Genomic DNA, 14,131 nt, shown 5'->3' on the forward strand with positions numbered 1-14,131 from the left:
GTTTGTTTTTTACATTTATCTTTAGGCTTTGTTTGAATTGACTTATTTATTGGCGTAAGTATTTGTGAGACTGTTTGAGAGAGTTTATGAAAACAACTTATGACATCACCACATGCTGTTTTCAGCTTATTTCCATCGATTCTCCATGATAGTTTATGAAAACAACTTATAACTTCATGAAAATTATTTGATTTGATTTTATCTTGTTATAGAAATAGCCTATACACAAACATTTATATGGGAAACACTTACGATATAAATTATAAACACTTAATTAAGTTGTTTATCCAAATATACGTTAATCATCTCTTGATATTTGATTATAAATCAAGTTTTAAATTTACTGTGACATTGCATGCTTTGAGCTTGTGTAGAGAGGTAGGACAGATTGTATTAAATGACAGGTCGATTTATATAGATGGACAACATATGAGTTCATGTGACTCTTGAAGACTCTAGTCTCTACCACTACTTGTTGGTTGAGGTTACAATGACAATTGATAAGTCACATTATGTGTGGAGAAGAAGGCATTGAATGATTGATAGGGAAATGGATCCCACAGGGCTCTAGAAAACCTCAGCTGCATAATCTTTGGTTGGCAAACTAGGCTTTATATCCCTCTCAATGATCCTATGCCACATAATTGATTAGCAATTAGCATTCCTTCTTTTTCCTTATCACTAAGAATGGATTTTACGTGATTATGCCACATGATATTTTTATTCTTATCTGTCTTTTGAAACCAGAGGATTTTTTATTTTTATTTTAAACTCGATATCCGGCCCAAGCAAAGACTAATCTAAGGGGATCATCCCCACCGTCTACTTGTGGGGATCCTATTTAAAACGATAGCCCTGTATAAACTTTGTTAATTGTAACTACAAGCTAGTCAAGTATCTCTATTCACACGAATCAATTTCTTAGCAGATTTATATAGTTCTTGATTTTGCATGAATCACTTTCTTAATAGATTTATGTGGTTATTGATATGGGTGGTGCTGGAGAGTATATATATACTGTATATATATTTTACTAAATTACTAATTTTATTTCTTTGATGTATGATGTTGTTTCATCTCATGCGTAAATTGAATCATCGGGATATGCTTTAGCACAAAACCTTTTCTTCATCCATATGATTTACTTTTACTTTTACTTGCTTTAGCACAAAACAGTTTATTTGGCTTAAATTTAGTTTTGACCTTCTAAGTTTTAATTCCTCTATTTTGTTCACTGTGGCTTAAATTTCAATAGCTAGATTTTAGCCTCTCAAGTTTATTCTCTCTTTTACTTAAAAAAAAAAAAAAAAGCTGATTCTCTTTTGCATTTTTTAGCTCCTCATTCACATTTTGACTAAAAAATGTTGATGTTTTTTTTTAACGCAAAGGTTGGTATGTTCGTTGTTTTGCTGATTTTCTCTTTATCAAGACTTGAACCATTGATCTTTAACTCCTCAATTACTTTAATCTCTTAGCTCAATGTTTCGTCCTACAACACAATTTACTTCAGATATTTTTTGAAACACTCAATGTTAGTAGTTAATTGTTATAGGGTTAATTAAGTTTTTGGTCGCTATAAATATCTGCAGTTTTGTTTTTAGTCCTTGTAAAAATAAATCATATTTTTTAGTCCCTACAAAATTTTTTGTTTGTGTTTTTAGTCCCTATAAAATTTTCCGTCAGCATCTTAGTCCCTATTAAAAATTTCCGTCAATATTTTTGGTCCCTAAAATGCTTAAGAAAAATGTTACAGAGACTAAAAAGTGTGATTTTATTTTGTAAGGACTAAAAACAAAACTGTGAATATTTATAGGGACTAAAAATTTAATTAACCCATTGTTATATTAGTTTCTTTTCATTCATTTTAGTTTGAACCTATAACTTCTTGCTCCCCTAACACTTAGATCAAACAAGTTAATCTACCAAATCCAAACTTACGTTTGACTTCAATCACACAAATTAAATAAGTAAATTTCTTGTTGAGCGAGTCGAATAAATAATAAATTGTATTGTAAGTGTCAAAAATTTGCTTTGAATACAATAGGTTATTGCCATGGTATTTGAAGAACAAATTTTTGATGAAGTTTTTTCCACTACTCTCAAAACCAAAGTGTGTTTATTTAAAAAACTTGCATCAGGTGGCACACCGGCATGATGCATGACATGAGCCATAAAGAAGGAGAAGTAGGTCCCCCTAAAACAAAATAATGTCCATGCCAAGTTGCGTAGAATTAAAGCAGCCAATCATATTACATTAATTATTAACATTAACAACTTCAAACTAAAACAAGAATAAAATAAGTGAAAGAGTAAGCTGCTGAATGGAATGGAATATTCTCGGGATTTCTCAAATACTATGTCCTTTTCATTTACGGAATTTCCTTTGTGAACGTTGAAGGTTTTTACACTTGTTTTCTTCACAATTCACCGAATGTTCTAGATCAATAGTTTTTTTTGTTACACATATAGACCAATAGTTTTTTGGACAACCATATACAACAAAATAACAAGACCGATTGTTATTTTGTTCTATAAGTGTAAATATTTCCATAAGTCTAGAGATTAGGGCCAGTTAGCCTGGGCACTAGCCTAGGCTCAGCTCCAACTTTCTCTGTAACAAATCCAGCCATTACTAAAAGTTTTAGCTTTTACTTCATTGGTTGTCGGTGGAAGAAGAACAACAATTCTTCTAAATTTGACGATCAAGTAAAAATGCAGTGACTATGCAAAGTTTTTAGGTTAGAAAAGGCATGTACTTATGTAGAGCTATGAGCTATTCATTATATTGAACATGTTTGCGTTTTAGAACTCAAAACCCTAGTTGGAACAATTGTCTCTGAACAACTTTGCACATATAGACATATGATTCTGATCTATTGCACAAACTTGATTTAGTGATTCTTCAAGATGTATTCATGTGCTGATTCTTTCGGTAGTTACTAGGCCCTAACCTAGAAATAAATACACATTAACATTTCCTAAAAAAAAATACACATTAACATAATTTTATGCGGGTGTTGTGAATATTGGAAAATCAAGTTAGATTTATACTCAAAATGAAAAATAGACTCACATTTTAAAGCATGTAACATATAAATAGTTCAGGACGTGCATAATATTTTTTTTTATTTAAGTTTATCGTTTTTACTCAGATTACTTTCTTAGTTTTAAGTTGGTCATTTACCTGATAAAAATAAACAAAAACAAGATAGAGAAGATTAAAAAACAAGATTAGCATCCTTGAGGTTCCACCATATGGTCCATAGATTCCATTCCACTGCGCCCACCGTGTCACCCAAGAAAAAGCGTTTCCTCTCAAACAAGAAAAAACCCAAAAACCCCTCTCACACGTACGCTTCACACGAGTCTCATTTCTCTCTATAAATCTTCGAGAACGTTCCTTTTCTCACTCTCCGTGTTCGAACTTCGATCTCTTCCATCCATCTATCCATCGTAAGTTCCGCCACCAATCTCTTCAAGCTTCACTCCCTTCCTCTTCTTCTCTTCTGATCCATTGTCTCTCTCTTTTTGTAGGTTATCGTTTGATTCAGATTCGTGAAAATGGCGACAAAAAGAAGCGTTGGAACATTGAAAGAAGCTGAATTGAAAGGAAAGAGGGTTTTCGTTAGGGTTGATCTAAATGTTCCTTTGGATGATAACTTGAATATCACTGATGATACTAGAATCCGTGCCGCTGTTCCTACTATTAAATACTTGACTGGTTATGGCGCTAAAGTTATCCTTTCCAGTCATCTGGTATAATATCTGTCTCTATCCGATCCGTTTTGCGCGTTTTTGGTTTTAGATTGTGTTAATTTGCTGTAACAATCCACTGAGATATTTTAACCATGAGATAATGATATCTATGGTTTTTGTTTTGATTTAATTTAATTCTGTATTTGTGGTGTGAGATCTATAAAACATATCAATTTAAAGGTTTATTAGTATAATTGTTATGGGATTGCCATTTTAGTTTTGATTTTTACTTATTTGATTTTTGAAGGTATAGATGTGAGATAAAGAAACTAAGGAGCCCTTTGGACTGGCTTATATTTGATCTTATGAAAATTAGCTTATGAATAATATATAAAAGCTTATTTATTTGCATAAGCTGTTTTGCATAAGCTCAAAAAGCCAATCCAAACTGGTCTTAAGTGTGATATTAGGGACCAGTGAGTAGAGCCGTATAAAATGGCCGGGCTGGCCCATGGCCCAGACAGATCGGGCCGGTCTCTCGAATACATGCTCAATTTCAAATGGGCTGGACCCGGCCTAGCCCATTTATGTAGTTGGGCCTCTCGGGCCTGACCGGGCACCTCTACTAGTGAGTGGTTGTAGTAACTTGAAGTTTGTTCAATATGAGTATTGTAAGCGGTAGAGTTACTTGCTGCTATGATCCACTGATATTTGATATTTGACATTTGTTGTCCAAAAAGAATAATAATAGTAACCGTGTAAGCAATGTCATATATGTATTTGTGGATTAAGTGACTGATTTTGATATCCTGGTTGTTGTGAAATGTTTTTTGTTTGTTTGTTTGTTTTACTTTGCTGTGATTTATTAATATAGTATTTGAATGAGATTTGTAAAAAATATCAATCTGAAGATATATTATATGGTTATGGGGTTGCCATTTTAGTTTTGTATGTTTTGATTTTCTGATGAAGAGTTTGAGAAACTACGAGTGTTAGAGAAGTGTGATATAGTGGACTATTGAGTGATGGTAGTAACTTGAAGTTTTTTCTTGAATCTTGTTTTCAGGGACGTCCAAAGGGTGTAACACCTAAGTACAGTTTGAAGCCTCTTGTGCCAAGGTTGTCTGAACTTCTTGGAACTCAGGTGTGTCTACTAAACTTTTCTGTTTTAGTTTGGCATTACGTTCAATCATTCTTATTTGATTGTTTCCTTTGTGTAATAAGTTAATAATCCTGTTGATTTCACTTGATTATAGGTTAAGATTGCTGATGACAGTATTGGTGAGGAAGTTGAGAAGTTGGTTGCACAAATTCCAGAAGGTGGTGTTTTGCTTCTAGAGAATGTGAGGTTCCACAAGGAAGAAGAGAAGAATGATCCTGAATTCGCAAAGAAGTTGGCTTCCCTTGCTGATCTTTACGTGAATGATGCTTTTGGCACTGCCCATAGAGCTCATGCTTCTACAGAAGGTGTCGCTAAATACTTGAAGCCCTCTGTTGCAGGATTCCTTATGCAGAAGGTATGTAGGGAGTAATTGCAATTTCGTTATATAATTGGCAGTGTTGTTAAATAGCGACTATAGCGGTGTTATAGTTTAGCGGAATTAAAAAATTATTGCTAATTGTTCTGGGATATGATATTTCGTACAAAATAATGTCTAATAGCGGCTATAGCAATGCTGTGGCACGTAATTTGAACAGACCGTGATCTGCGAATGACAACACTGATATATTTGTTGATTAATGTAGTTGATTGATCTGTTGTAATGTTCAATTGTTTCAGGAGCTTGACTATCTCGTTGGAGCCGTGTCTAACCCCAAGAAACCATTTGCTGCTATTGTTGGTGGTTCAAAGGTGTCTTCCAAGATTGGAGTTATTGAATCCTTGTTGGAGAAAGTTGACATTCTCTTGCTTGGTGGAGGTATGATTTTTACCTTTTACAAGGCTCAGGGTTATGCCGTTGGGTCCTCTCTTGTGGAGGAAGACAAGCTCGATCTTGCAACTACACTTATTGAAAAAGCCAAGGCGAAAGGAGTTTCCCTTTTGCTTCCAACTGATGTGGTCATCGCTGACAAGTTTGCTGCTGATGCTAATGACAAGGTATTATGTTTTTCGTGTGAGTTGGGTTTAGCATTACAACACTTTTCTTTCATTGTGAGAACTCTCTTGAAACAAAAGTTCAATTGAGGACAGGGGTACAATAATGTGTTTGCAACCATGTAAAACATATGGATTGGGAATTTTATGGATGCTCTGCTATGTTGTCAAATTGCGGCTATTGTGGAATGTGTAGTTATCACTATTGTTCCATGATATGTTATTTAGTACAAAGTGTTGTCCAACAGTGGCTATTGCAGCACTATAGTCTTATAGTGTTTCAGGGTAGCTGAATTTGATTAAACCTCAATTTTCCACGATCCACGATTAACAACATTGATGCTCTTACAATTTTACCATTTAGGAAATCCTACTTGCAATGACTATTACCCTAGCTGTACAATCATATTTTCATAATAGTGTTTAGAATGTTGATACATATACTTAAGCTTTGTTTATTTGTGCTCAGATTGTGCCAGCATCAAGCATCCCTGATGGATGGATGGGATTGGATATTGGACCTGATTCCATCAAAACCTTCAATGAAGCATTGGACAAGAGTCAGACCATCATATGGAATGGACCAATGGGTGTTTTTGAGTTTGATAAGTTTGCAGCAGGAACAGAGGTATGTATGAATGATTTGGATTTTTTGACAGGGAAATACATGAATTGGTCCTTTGACAATTTAAATAATCCTGCAGAAACCATGTTTTAGGAAACAACTGAAATATTGAAAAACCCGTAATGAATTGGTGAACCCATGAATTGGTCCTTTGATTTTCTTTTTATTTACACATGCAAACACACCCACCGCCCAACTCCCACCCACACACATATGTAAGGAGTGACTTTGGTAAGATCATTCGGTTATTATGAGATAACTAAGACGAGACATTAAAGATAAAACCTTGGAACTATTTTTTTTAATTGATTGGTTCAATTGGCATGTACTTCTGTTTAAGTTCTTTTTATTGTTTTGATGTTGTAATTGATGATTATTCTCTTTTATTTTCTGTGCAGGCCATTGCCAAGAAATTGGCAGAGGTAAGTGGCAAGGGAGTAACAACCATCATTGGAGGTGGCGACTCTGTAGCAGCTGTTGAGAAGGTTGGACTAGCAGACAAGATGAGTCACATATCTACAGGTGGAGGTGCCAGCTTAGAGCTTCTTGAGGGGAAGCCACTCCCCGGAGTCCTTGCTCTTGATGATGCTTAAACACTTTGTATTTTGTGCATTATAATGGTTGGGTTTCAACCAATGTTGGATTGAGGTTACGCTAGAGCTGCTCTTGTAGAGGCTTAATATAGGGTAGATTCCAAAATAAAAAAGGTTTTTGCGGCATTTATGGTGCTTGATCAAATTGTTCCTGAACAATTTCATTTTGAAAGGAGTTTGCTTATTTAGCTTTTGCTTCTAATTTTAGTTAGTGTGGTATTGTATGCATTTTGATTTAATGTGATCCTAAAGGGTTGGTTTAAGAATGGCTGCATTTTTCAGCTGCAAATTTTCAATACAGTAACCAATAACCATACTGGTTCTGTTGCAATCATTTGACATTGAGATTGTTTCCAGGGAACAAATCAACATGATTGCGTTTGCATAATCATCCTACGTCCAACAACTATAGTAGTTTTTAAATTTTACAAGTGAAACACAATTGCATTAAGAAACAGAGGTAGCAATTACAGTAGAATAGTTTGAGTGTTAGACTGAGTTGTCCCAACCCCCAACCATGTTCTACTACCAGTACCGGCCAGTATTGACAATTTAACTAAACTATGAGCTACAACATATAAATCACGTTTAACAAACACAACACTTGAGCTTTGAAGTTCTAAAACCATCTCTTTGAAATCAATGGCAGCCACAGGAGATTTTGAGTTGATCCAGTTATCAACAACATCAGCGTCAAAGAAAGTAGTTACTTTTTGCCAACCTGCAATCTCCATCTATAGTTCCCAGCGCTTCTGCAATAGCTTCAATAGGATCAGTTTCTGTGCATTCTCTCTTCAATCGCTTTAAGTTCATTACAAAGTTGATGTTCTCAATTTAAGTTCGTTACAAAGTTAAAAAAGTTAAAAAAGTGTTATATACGCTCATTTGATTATATACGCTCTATATGCATGCAGTGTGTTTGTTTGTCCCACTAATTTTATCATCCATACTATGAGTTGAAGATTCTTGATAGTCAAAAAGATTGTCATGTGGTAGTAATTGCAGTTGCATATACTCCTATGCTTTGATATTGAGGTTGCATTTGTCAATTGCAAACCTTGATCCCTTTCGTCCAACTTAAAAGCATGCAATGAATACAACTTCAAATGTATTCCTATTGACAATAGTCATCGAGATTGGACAGCAGCGAAGCCAGAGAAATTTTTACAATGGGTCAAATATAATGAATTTTTTTTAGGCAAAGAAAATTATCTTTTTAAAATATTATATATACATTAAACTTTAAAAGTTAAATATATTTAATCTCTATAAAATTAGGCTTCGAGAACACTACCAAAATAAAAAAATCTAGATTTTGAGAAGTCAAATATATTCTTAATTGAATACTTACCTAATTAGACTAACAATTTTTCTTTTTCCAACGTTGACAAATACGCTATTTGAATTAAACTATCATCCATTATGTTCGACTATTGATAAGTTTTTCCGCTAAAAAATGTTCTTTTTATAGGTGTCGTAGAGACCAAAATGTCAAAATAAAACAACCAAGTTTATTAATCAATTAATAATTTTTTAACCTTCTAATTTATGCTGAATTTATAAGTTTGTTAAAGATATTTTTTTTTTTTGAAGAGACTAAAATGGAATATATTACCAAATTAAAGTGTCCTTTCTAGTGCAATGTGTACTAAGGAAGAAACAACAAAGTCCAAACAATATTTACAAGAGAATCTGATCAATAATATAAAACAAGAACATAAATAACTATTAGCCTATGCCCAGTACGGTGAACAGATTAAGCCACCAACCATGAAGATTGAAGGGAAGAGTAGCAAATTTCGCCTTTAACCACGTAAAAGCGAGCGACTTAATCTTATCAACCACCTGAATTACCAAGCATGTTTTGTCTGTAAATAATCTGTTATTTCTTTCTTTCCAGATTTCTCAGATGGTAGAAAACCATATAACCTGTAAAATTGACCGACGAACTTTTGTTGGACCACCACTATAACTGAATTGAATAGAATGATCCAGCATATACTGAGGGACAACCGCAGAAATGCCCAACCATCTATAAATTAAATGGCAGACAAACCCAAAAAAATTACAATGTAATAACAAGTGAGCGGACATTCAACCGAACTGCACCCTGTCACACACCCCATGGAATTATGGTTAAGAACATCGCGACGAAAAAGATTGTCCTTAGTAGGCAACCTATCTCGAAACAACCACCAAGCAAGCAACGCAACTTTCAAAGGAACATCCTTATGCCAGAGAGATGAAACGGGCACCGATGTAGCAATAGGAGGTTGCACGTTAAAAAATTGTAGACACTACAAACAAAAAATGATTGAGAAGTTTCCAATGTCCATAGCCATCTATCATCCTTAATAACCTGCAAAGTAGCAGTATGAAGCGGTAACATAAGTTCCCCCACCAACTCCTCCTCCCACGCAAACAACCTCCACGCCCCTCCCCCCTCCCTCAAAGATAGTTAAAAATATATTATTGGGTAGCTAGTTATAAAAATATACTTAGTAATTCAATAGAAATAAAATTTTTAGAGTAGCCAAAGCTACCCCATCATATCAAATGGATTCACACCCTTGTTCAAAAATATATCAAAAGGATTCACCTTTGATTGTCTGATTAGACTTGGTCAATTTGCGATTTACATAATTTATGTAGGGTTAAATGTGTTTTTGGTTCTTATATATATATATATATATATATATATATATATATATCAACTTTTTCATATTTGTTCCTTTAAAAATTTTCTTCAACTTTTTAGTCAGAGTTTTCCATCTTCACTCTTCAACTTTTTGGTCAGAGTTTTCTTCAACTCTTGTGTAATTTTTTAATGGTGTTTTACCCTTTTTTTTTTACAGAGAGTAAATAAAAAAAAATATTTTACAGGGGAAAACAAAAAATGACCTGTATTAAGGGATAAAACATCATTAACCATTTTTTTTACAATATAATGAGAATCTTTAAAACAAAAATCAGAATTTTTTAACATAATATTTTACTGTTTATTCATATTCGTGAAAATGGCGACAAAAAGAAGCGTGGGAACATTGAAGGAAGGTGAATTGAAAGGAAAGAGGGTTTTCGTTAGGGTTGATCTAAACGTTCCTTTGGATGATAATTTGAATATCACTGATGATACTAGAATCCGTGCTGCTGTTCCTACTATCAAATACTTGACTGGTTATGGCGCTAAAGTCATCCTTTCCAGTCACCTGGTATAACATCTGTCTCTATCCGATCCGTTTCGCGTGTTTTTGGTTTTAGATTGTGTTAATTTGCTGTAATAATATATAAAAGCTTATTTATTTGCATAAGCTGTCTTGCATAATCTCAACAAGCCAATCCAAATGGGTCCTAAGTGTGATAACACGGCTACTCTTTTAAGTATTTATATTTCTTATTCTTTTATTATTCTTTTTTTAAAGGAAATATATAAGACAGAAGTATCGGTGTCAGAGTATAACTTAGCTGTATCGGAGTATAAGTTAGCCATATCCGACACGTATCGGTATCGGATACGTGTCAGACACGATTCTTCACCATTTTTGGAGTATCGGGGCTCACAGGTGACTAGTGAGTGGTTGTAGTAGCCTGAAGTTTGTTCAATATGAGTATTGTTAGTGGTAAGTTACTTGTTCCCATGATCCACTGATATTTGATATTTGATGTTTGTTCAAAAAGAATAATAATAGTAACCGTGAAAACAATGTCATATATGTAATTGTGGATTTTAATTGACTGATTTTGATCCTGGTTGTGGTGAAATGTATTTTTGTTTGTTTTACTTTGCTGTGATTTATTTATCTAGTATTTGAATGAGATTCGTAAAACATATCAATCTGAAGGAATATTATGTGGCTATGGGGTTGCCATTTTAGTTTTGTATGTTTTGATTTACTGATGAAGAGTTTAAGAAACTATGAGTGTTAGAGAAGTGTGATATAGTGACTATTTAGTGATGGTGGTAACTTGATGTTTTTTCTTGAATCTTGTTTTCAGGGACGTCCAAAGGGTGTAACACCTAAGTACAGTTTGAAGCCTCTTGTGCCAAGGTTGTCTGAACTTCTTGAAACTCAGGTGTGTCTATTAAACTTTTCTGTTCTAGTTGGCATTACATTCAATCATTCTTATTTGCTTGGTTACTTTGTATATTAATCATGTCGATTTCTCCTGATTATAGGTTAAGATTTCTGATGACTGTATTGGCGAGGAAGTTGAGAAGTTGGTTGCACAAATTCCAGAAGGTGGTGTTTTGCTTCTAGAGAATGTGAGGTTCCACAAGGAAGAAGAGAAGAATGAGCCTGAATTCGCAAAGAAGTTGGCTTCTCTTGCTGATCTTTACGTGAATGATGCTTTTGGCACTGCCCATAGAGCTCATGCTTCTACAGAAGGTGTCGCTAAATACTTGAAGCCCTCTGTTGCAGGATTCCTTATGCAGAAGGTATATAGGGAGTAATTGCAATTTTGTTATATAATTGGCAGTGTTGTTAAATAGTGACTATAGCGGTGTTATAGTTTAGCGGAATTAAAAAAATATTGCTAATTGTTCTGGGATATGATATTTGGTACAAAATAATGTCTAATAAAGGCTATAGCAATGTTGTGGTATGTAATTTGAACAGACCGCGATCTGCGAATGACGACACTGACATATTTGTTGATTAATGTAGTTGATTGATCTGTTGCAATGTTCAATTTTTCCAGGAGCTTGACTATCTAGTTGGAGCCGTGTCGAACCCCAAGAAACCATTTGCTGCTATTGTTGGTGGTTCAAAGGTGTCTTCCAAGATTGGAGTTATTGAATCCTTGTTGGAGAAAGTTGACATTCTCTTGCTTGGTGGAGGAATGATTTATACCTTTTACAAGGCTCAGGGTTATTCCATTGGGTCCTCTCTTGTGGAGGAAGACAAGCTTGATCTTGCAACTTCACTAATGGAAAAAGCCAAGGCAAAAGGAGTTTCCCTTTTGCTTCCAACTGATGTGGTCATCGCTGACAAGTTTTCTGCCGATGCTAACGACAAGGTATTATGCTTTTCGTGTGAGTTGGGTTTAGCATTACAACAGTTCCCTTTCCTTTTTGAGTACTCTCTTCGTCCAAAAGTTAAAATGAGGATGGGGATACAATACGATCATGTGTTTGCAACCATGTAAAATACATGATCTGGGAATTTCATGTATGCTCTGCAATGTTGTCATATTGCCCCTAAATCGCTGTAGTGGAATGTGAAGTAATCACTATTTTTCCGTGATATGCTATTCAGTACGAAGTGTTGTCCAATAGTGGCTATTGCAACACTATAGTTCTATAGTGTTGCAGGGTAGCTGAATTTGATAAAACCTTAATTTTGAGCGATCCACGATTGACAACATTGATGCTCTTACAATTTTTCTATTTAGGAAATCCTACTTGCAACGACTATTAGCCTAGCTGTACGATCATATTTTCATAACAGTGTTTAGAATGTTGATATATATACCTAAGCTTTGTTTATTTGTGCTCAGATTGTGCCAGCATCAAGTATCCCTGACGGATGGATGGGATTGGATATTGGACCTGATTCCATCAAAACCTTCAATGAAGCATTGGACAAGAGTCAGACCATCATATGGAATGGACCAATGGGTGTTTTTGAATTTGACAAGTTTGCAGCAGGAACAGAGGTATGTATGAATGATTTTGAAAGTGTTCCTCTTTGTTAGCATTTCCCATTAATAAATCATTCAACATTTCTGAATTTTATGCAAAATTGCTTCATTGTGGCAGATAATTTCATGTCTCTAGAGTTTGATGTAGTTTTGCTGAACTGGGAAATATATCAATTGGTCTTTTAACTAGTTAAATAAACCTGCAGAAACCGTGTTTTCCAAAACAAGTGAAAATTTGAAAAACCCATCATGAATTGGTGAACCCATGTTGACTGGTTTTTTGATTTTTTCTTTGAAGTTGAACAATCACACTCTTTCGTTTTCATGTTGAACAACCATCTTGAGTTGTTGAACCCAATCCTTTCTCATTTAAGTTGTCTAATGCGGGAAAGGTAGCAGCTTACAATAAGAACTTTCATCTCTTTATATTTGACTCATTTGATGTGGAATAAGTATAAGATTATTATAATACTCTTGGCTTAGTATTTATTCATGTGATAAATTAATGAATTTCAATATTTTTGTTGGCTTTATTTACATATGCAAACACATGTACACGCCTACATGCTCATACACATATATACACACATATAGGGAGTGACTTAGGTAAGAACATTTGGTTATTATGATATAACACGAATGGGATGATTCGGGTGAGACTTGGAAGTTAAAAAGTTGGATCTTTTGGTTCAATTGACATGCACTGATATTTAAGCTTTTCAATTTGATTCAATGTCTTCTAGCACTAGTGATTGATGATTGCTTATTCTCTTTTATTTTCTGTGCAGGCCATTGCCAAGAAATTGGCCGAGGTAAGTGGCAAGGGAGTAACAACCATCATTGGAGGTGGTGACTCTGTAGCAGCCGTCGAGAAGGTTGGACTGGCAGACAAGATGAGTCACATCTCAACTGGTGGAGGTGCCAGCTTAGAGCTTCTTGAGGGGAAGCCACTCCCCGGAGTCCTTGCTCTTGATGATGCTTAAACACTTTGTATTTTGTGCATTATAATGGTTGGGTTTCAACCAATGTTGGATTGAGGTTACGCTAGAGCTGCTCTTGTAGAGGCTTAATATAGGGTAGATTCCAAAATAAAAAAGGTTTTTGCGGCATTCATGGTGCTTGATCAAATTGTTCCTGAACAATTTCTTTGTGAAAGGAGTTTGCTTATTTGGTTGCTATCCTTTTGCTTCTAATTTTAGTTAGCGTGGTTTTGTATGCATTTTGATTTAATGTGATTCTAAAGGGTTGGTTTAAGAATGGCTATGAATTTTTCAGCTGCAAATTTTCAATACAGCAACCAAACTGGTTCTTTTTCAACCATTTGGCATTGAGATTGCTTCCAAGGTAGCCAGTATTTCAGGGAACAAATTTGGTACAAATCAACATGATTTTTTTTTTTTGTTTTTTTGAATATGAAAATATTATTAAGCACGGCTAGCACAAGGAGCACTAAACCGGCGAAGGAGGAAAAAGAGTACC

The 14,131-nt window shown here is 34.7% G+C and overlaps 2 protein-coding genes across 2 annotated transcripts; both read left to right on the forward strand.

Annotated features, from left to right (window-relative positions):
• The first annotated feature begins 3,292 nt into the window (after positions 1–3,292).
• LOC11424739 (phosphoglycerate kinase, cytosolic) lies at positions 3,293–7,290 on the forward strand. The gene is made up of 7 exons (XM_003596044.4): positions 3,293–3,453; positions 3,535–3,756; positions 4,763–4,840; positions 4,953–5,213; positions 5,477–5,794; positions 6,261–6,419; positions 6,815–7,290. The coding sequence occupies exons 2-7, from the start codon at positions 3,562–3,564 to the stop codon at positions 7,007–7,009; spliced, it is 1,206 nt and encodes a 401-aa protein (XP_003596092.1). The 5' UTR covers positions 3,293–3,453; positions 3,535–3,561; the 3' UTR covers positions 7,010–7,290.
• A 2,718-nt stretch (positions 7,291–10,008) lies between these two features.
• On the forward strand, positions 10,009–13,830 carry LOC11441786 (phosphoglycerate kinase, cytosolic). Its single transcript, XM_003596045.4, has 6 exons — positions 10,009–10,221; positions 11,006–11,083; positions 11,187–11,447; positions 11,711–12,028; positions 12,509–12,667; positions 13,441–13,830. The coding sequence occupies exons 1-6, from the start codon at positions 10,027–10,029 to the stop codon at positions 13,633–13,635; spliced, it is 1,206 nt and encodes a 401-aa protein (XP_003596093.1). The 5' UTR covers positions 10,009–10,026; the 3' UTR covers positions 13,636–13,830.
• Positions 13,831–14,131: the final 301 nt, after the last annotated feature.

This window comes from Medicago truncatula, chromosome 2, assembly GCF_003473485.1.
Source record: "Medicago truncatula cultivar Jemalong A17 chromosome 2, MtrunA17r5.0-ANR, whole genome shotgun sequence".
NCBI classification, from domain to species: domain Eukaryota; kingdom Viridiplantae; phylum Streptophyta; class Magnoliopsida; order Fabales; family Fabaceae; genus Medicago; species Medicago truncatula.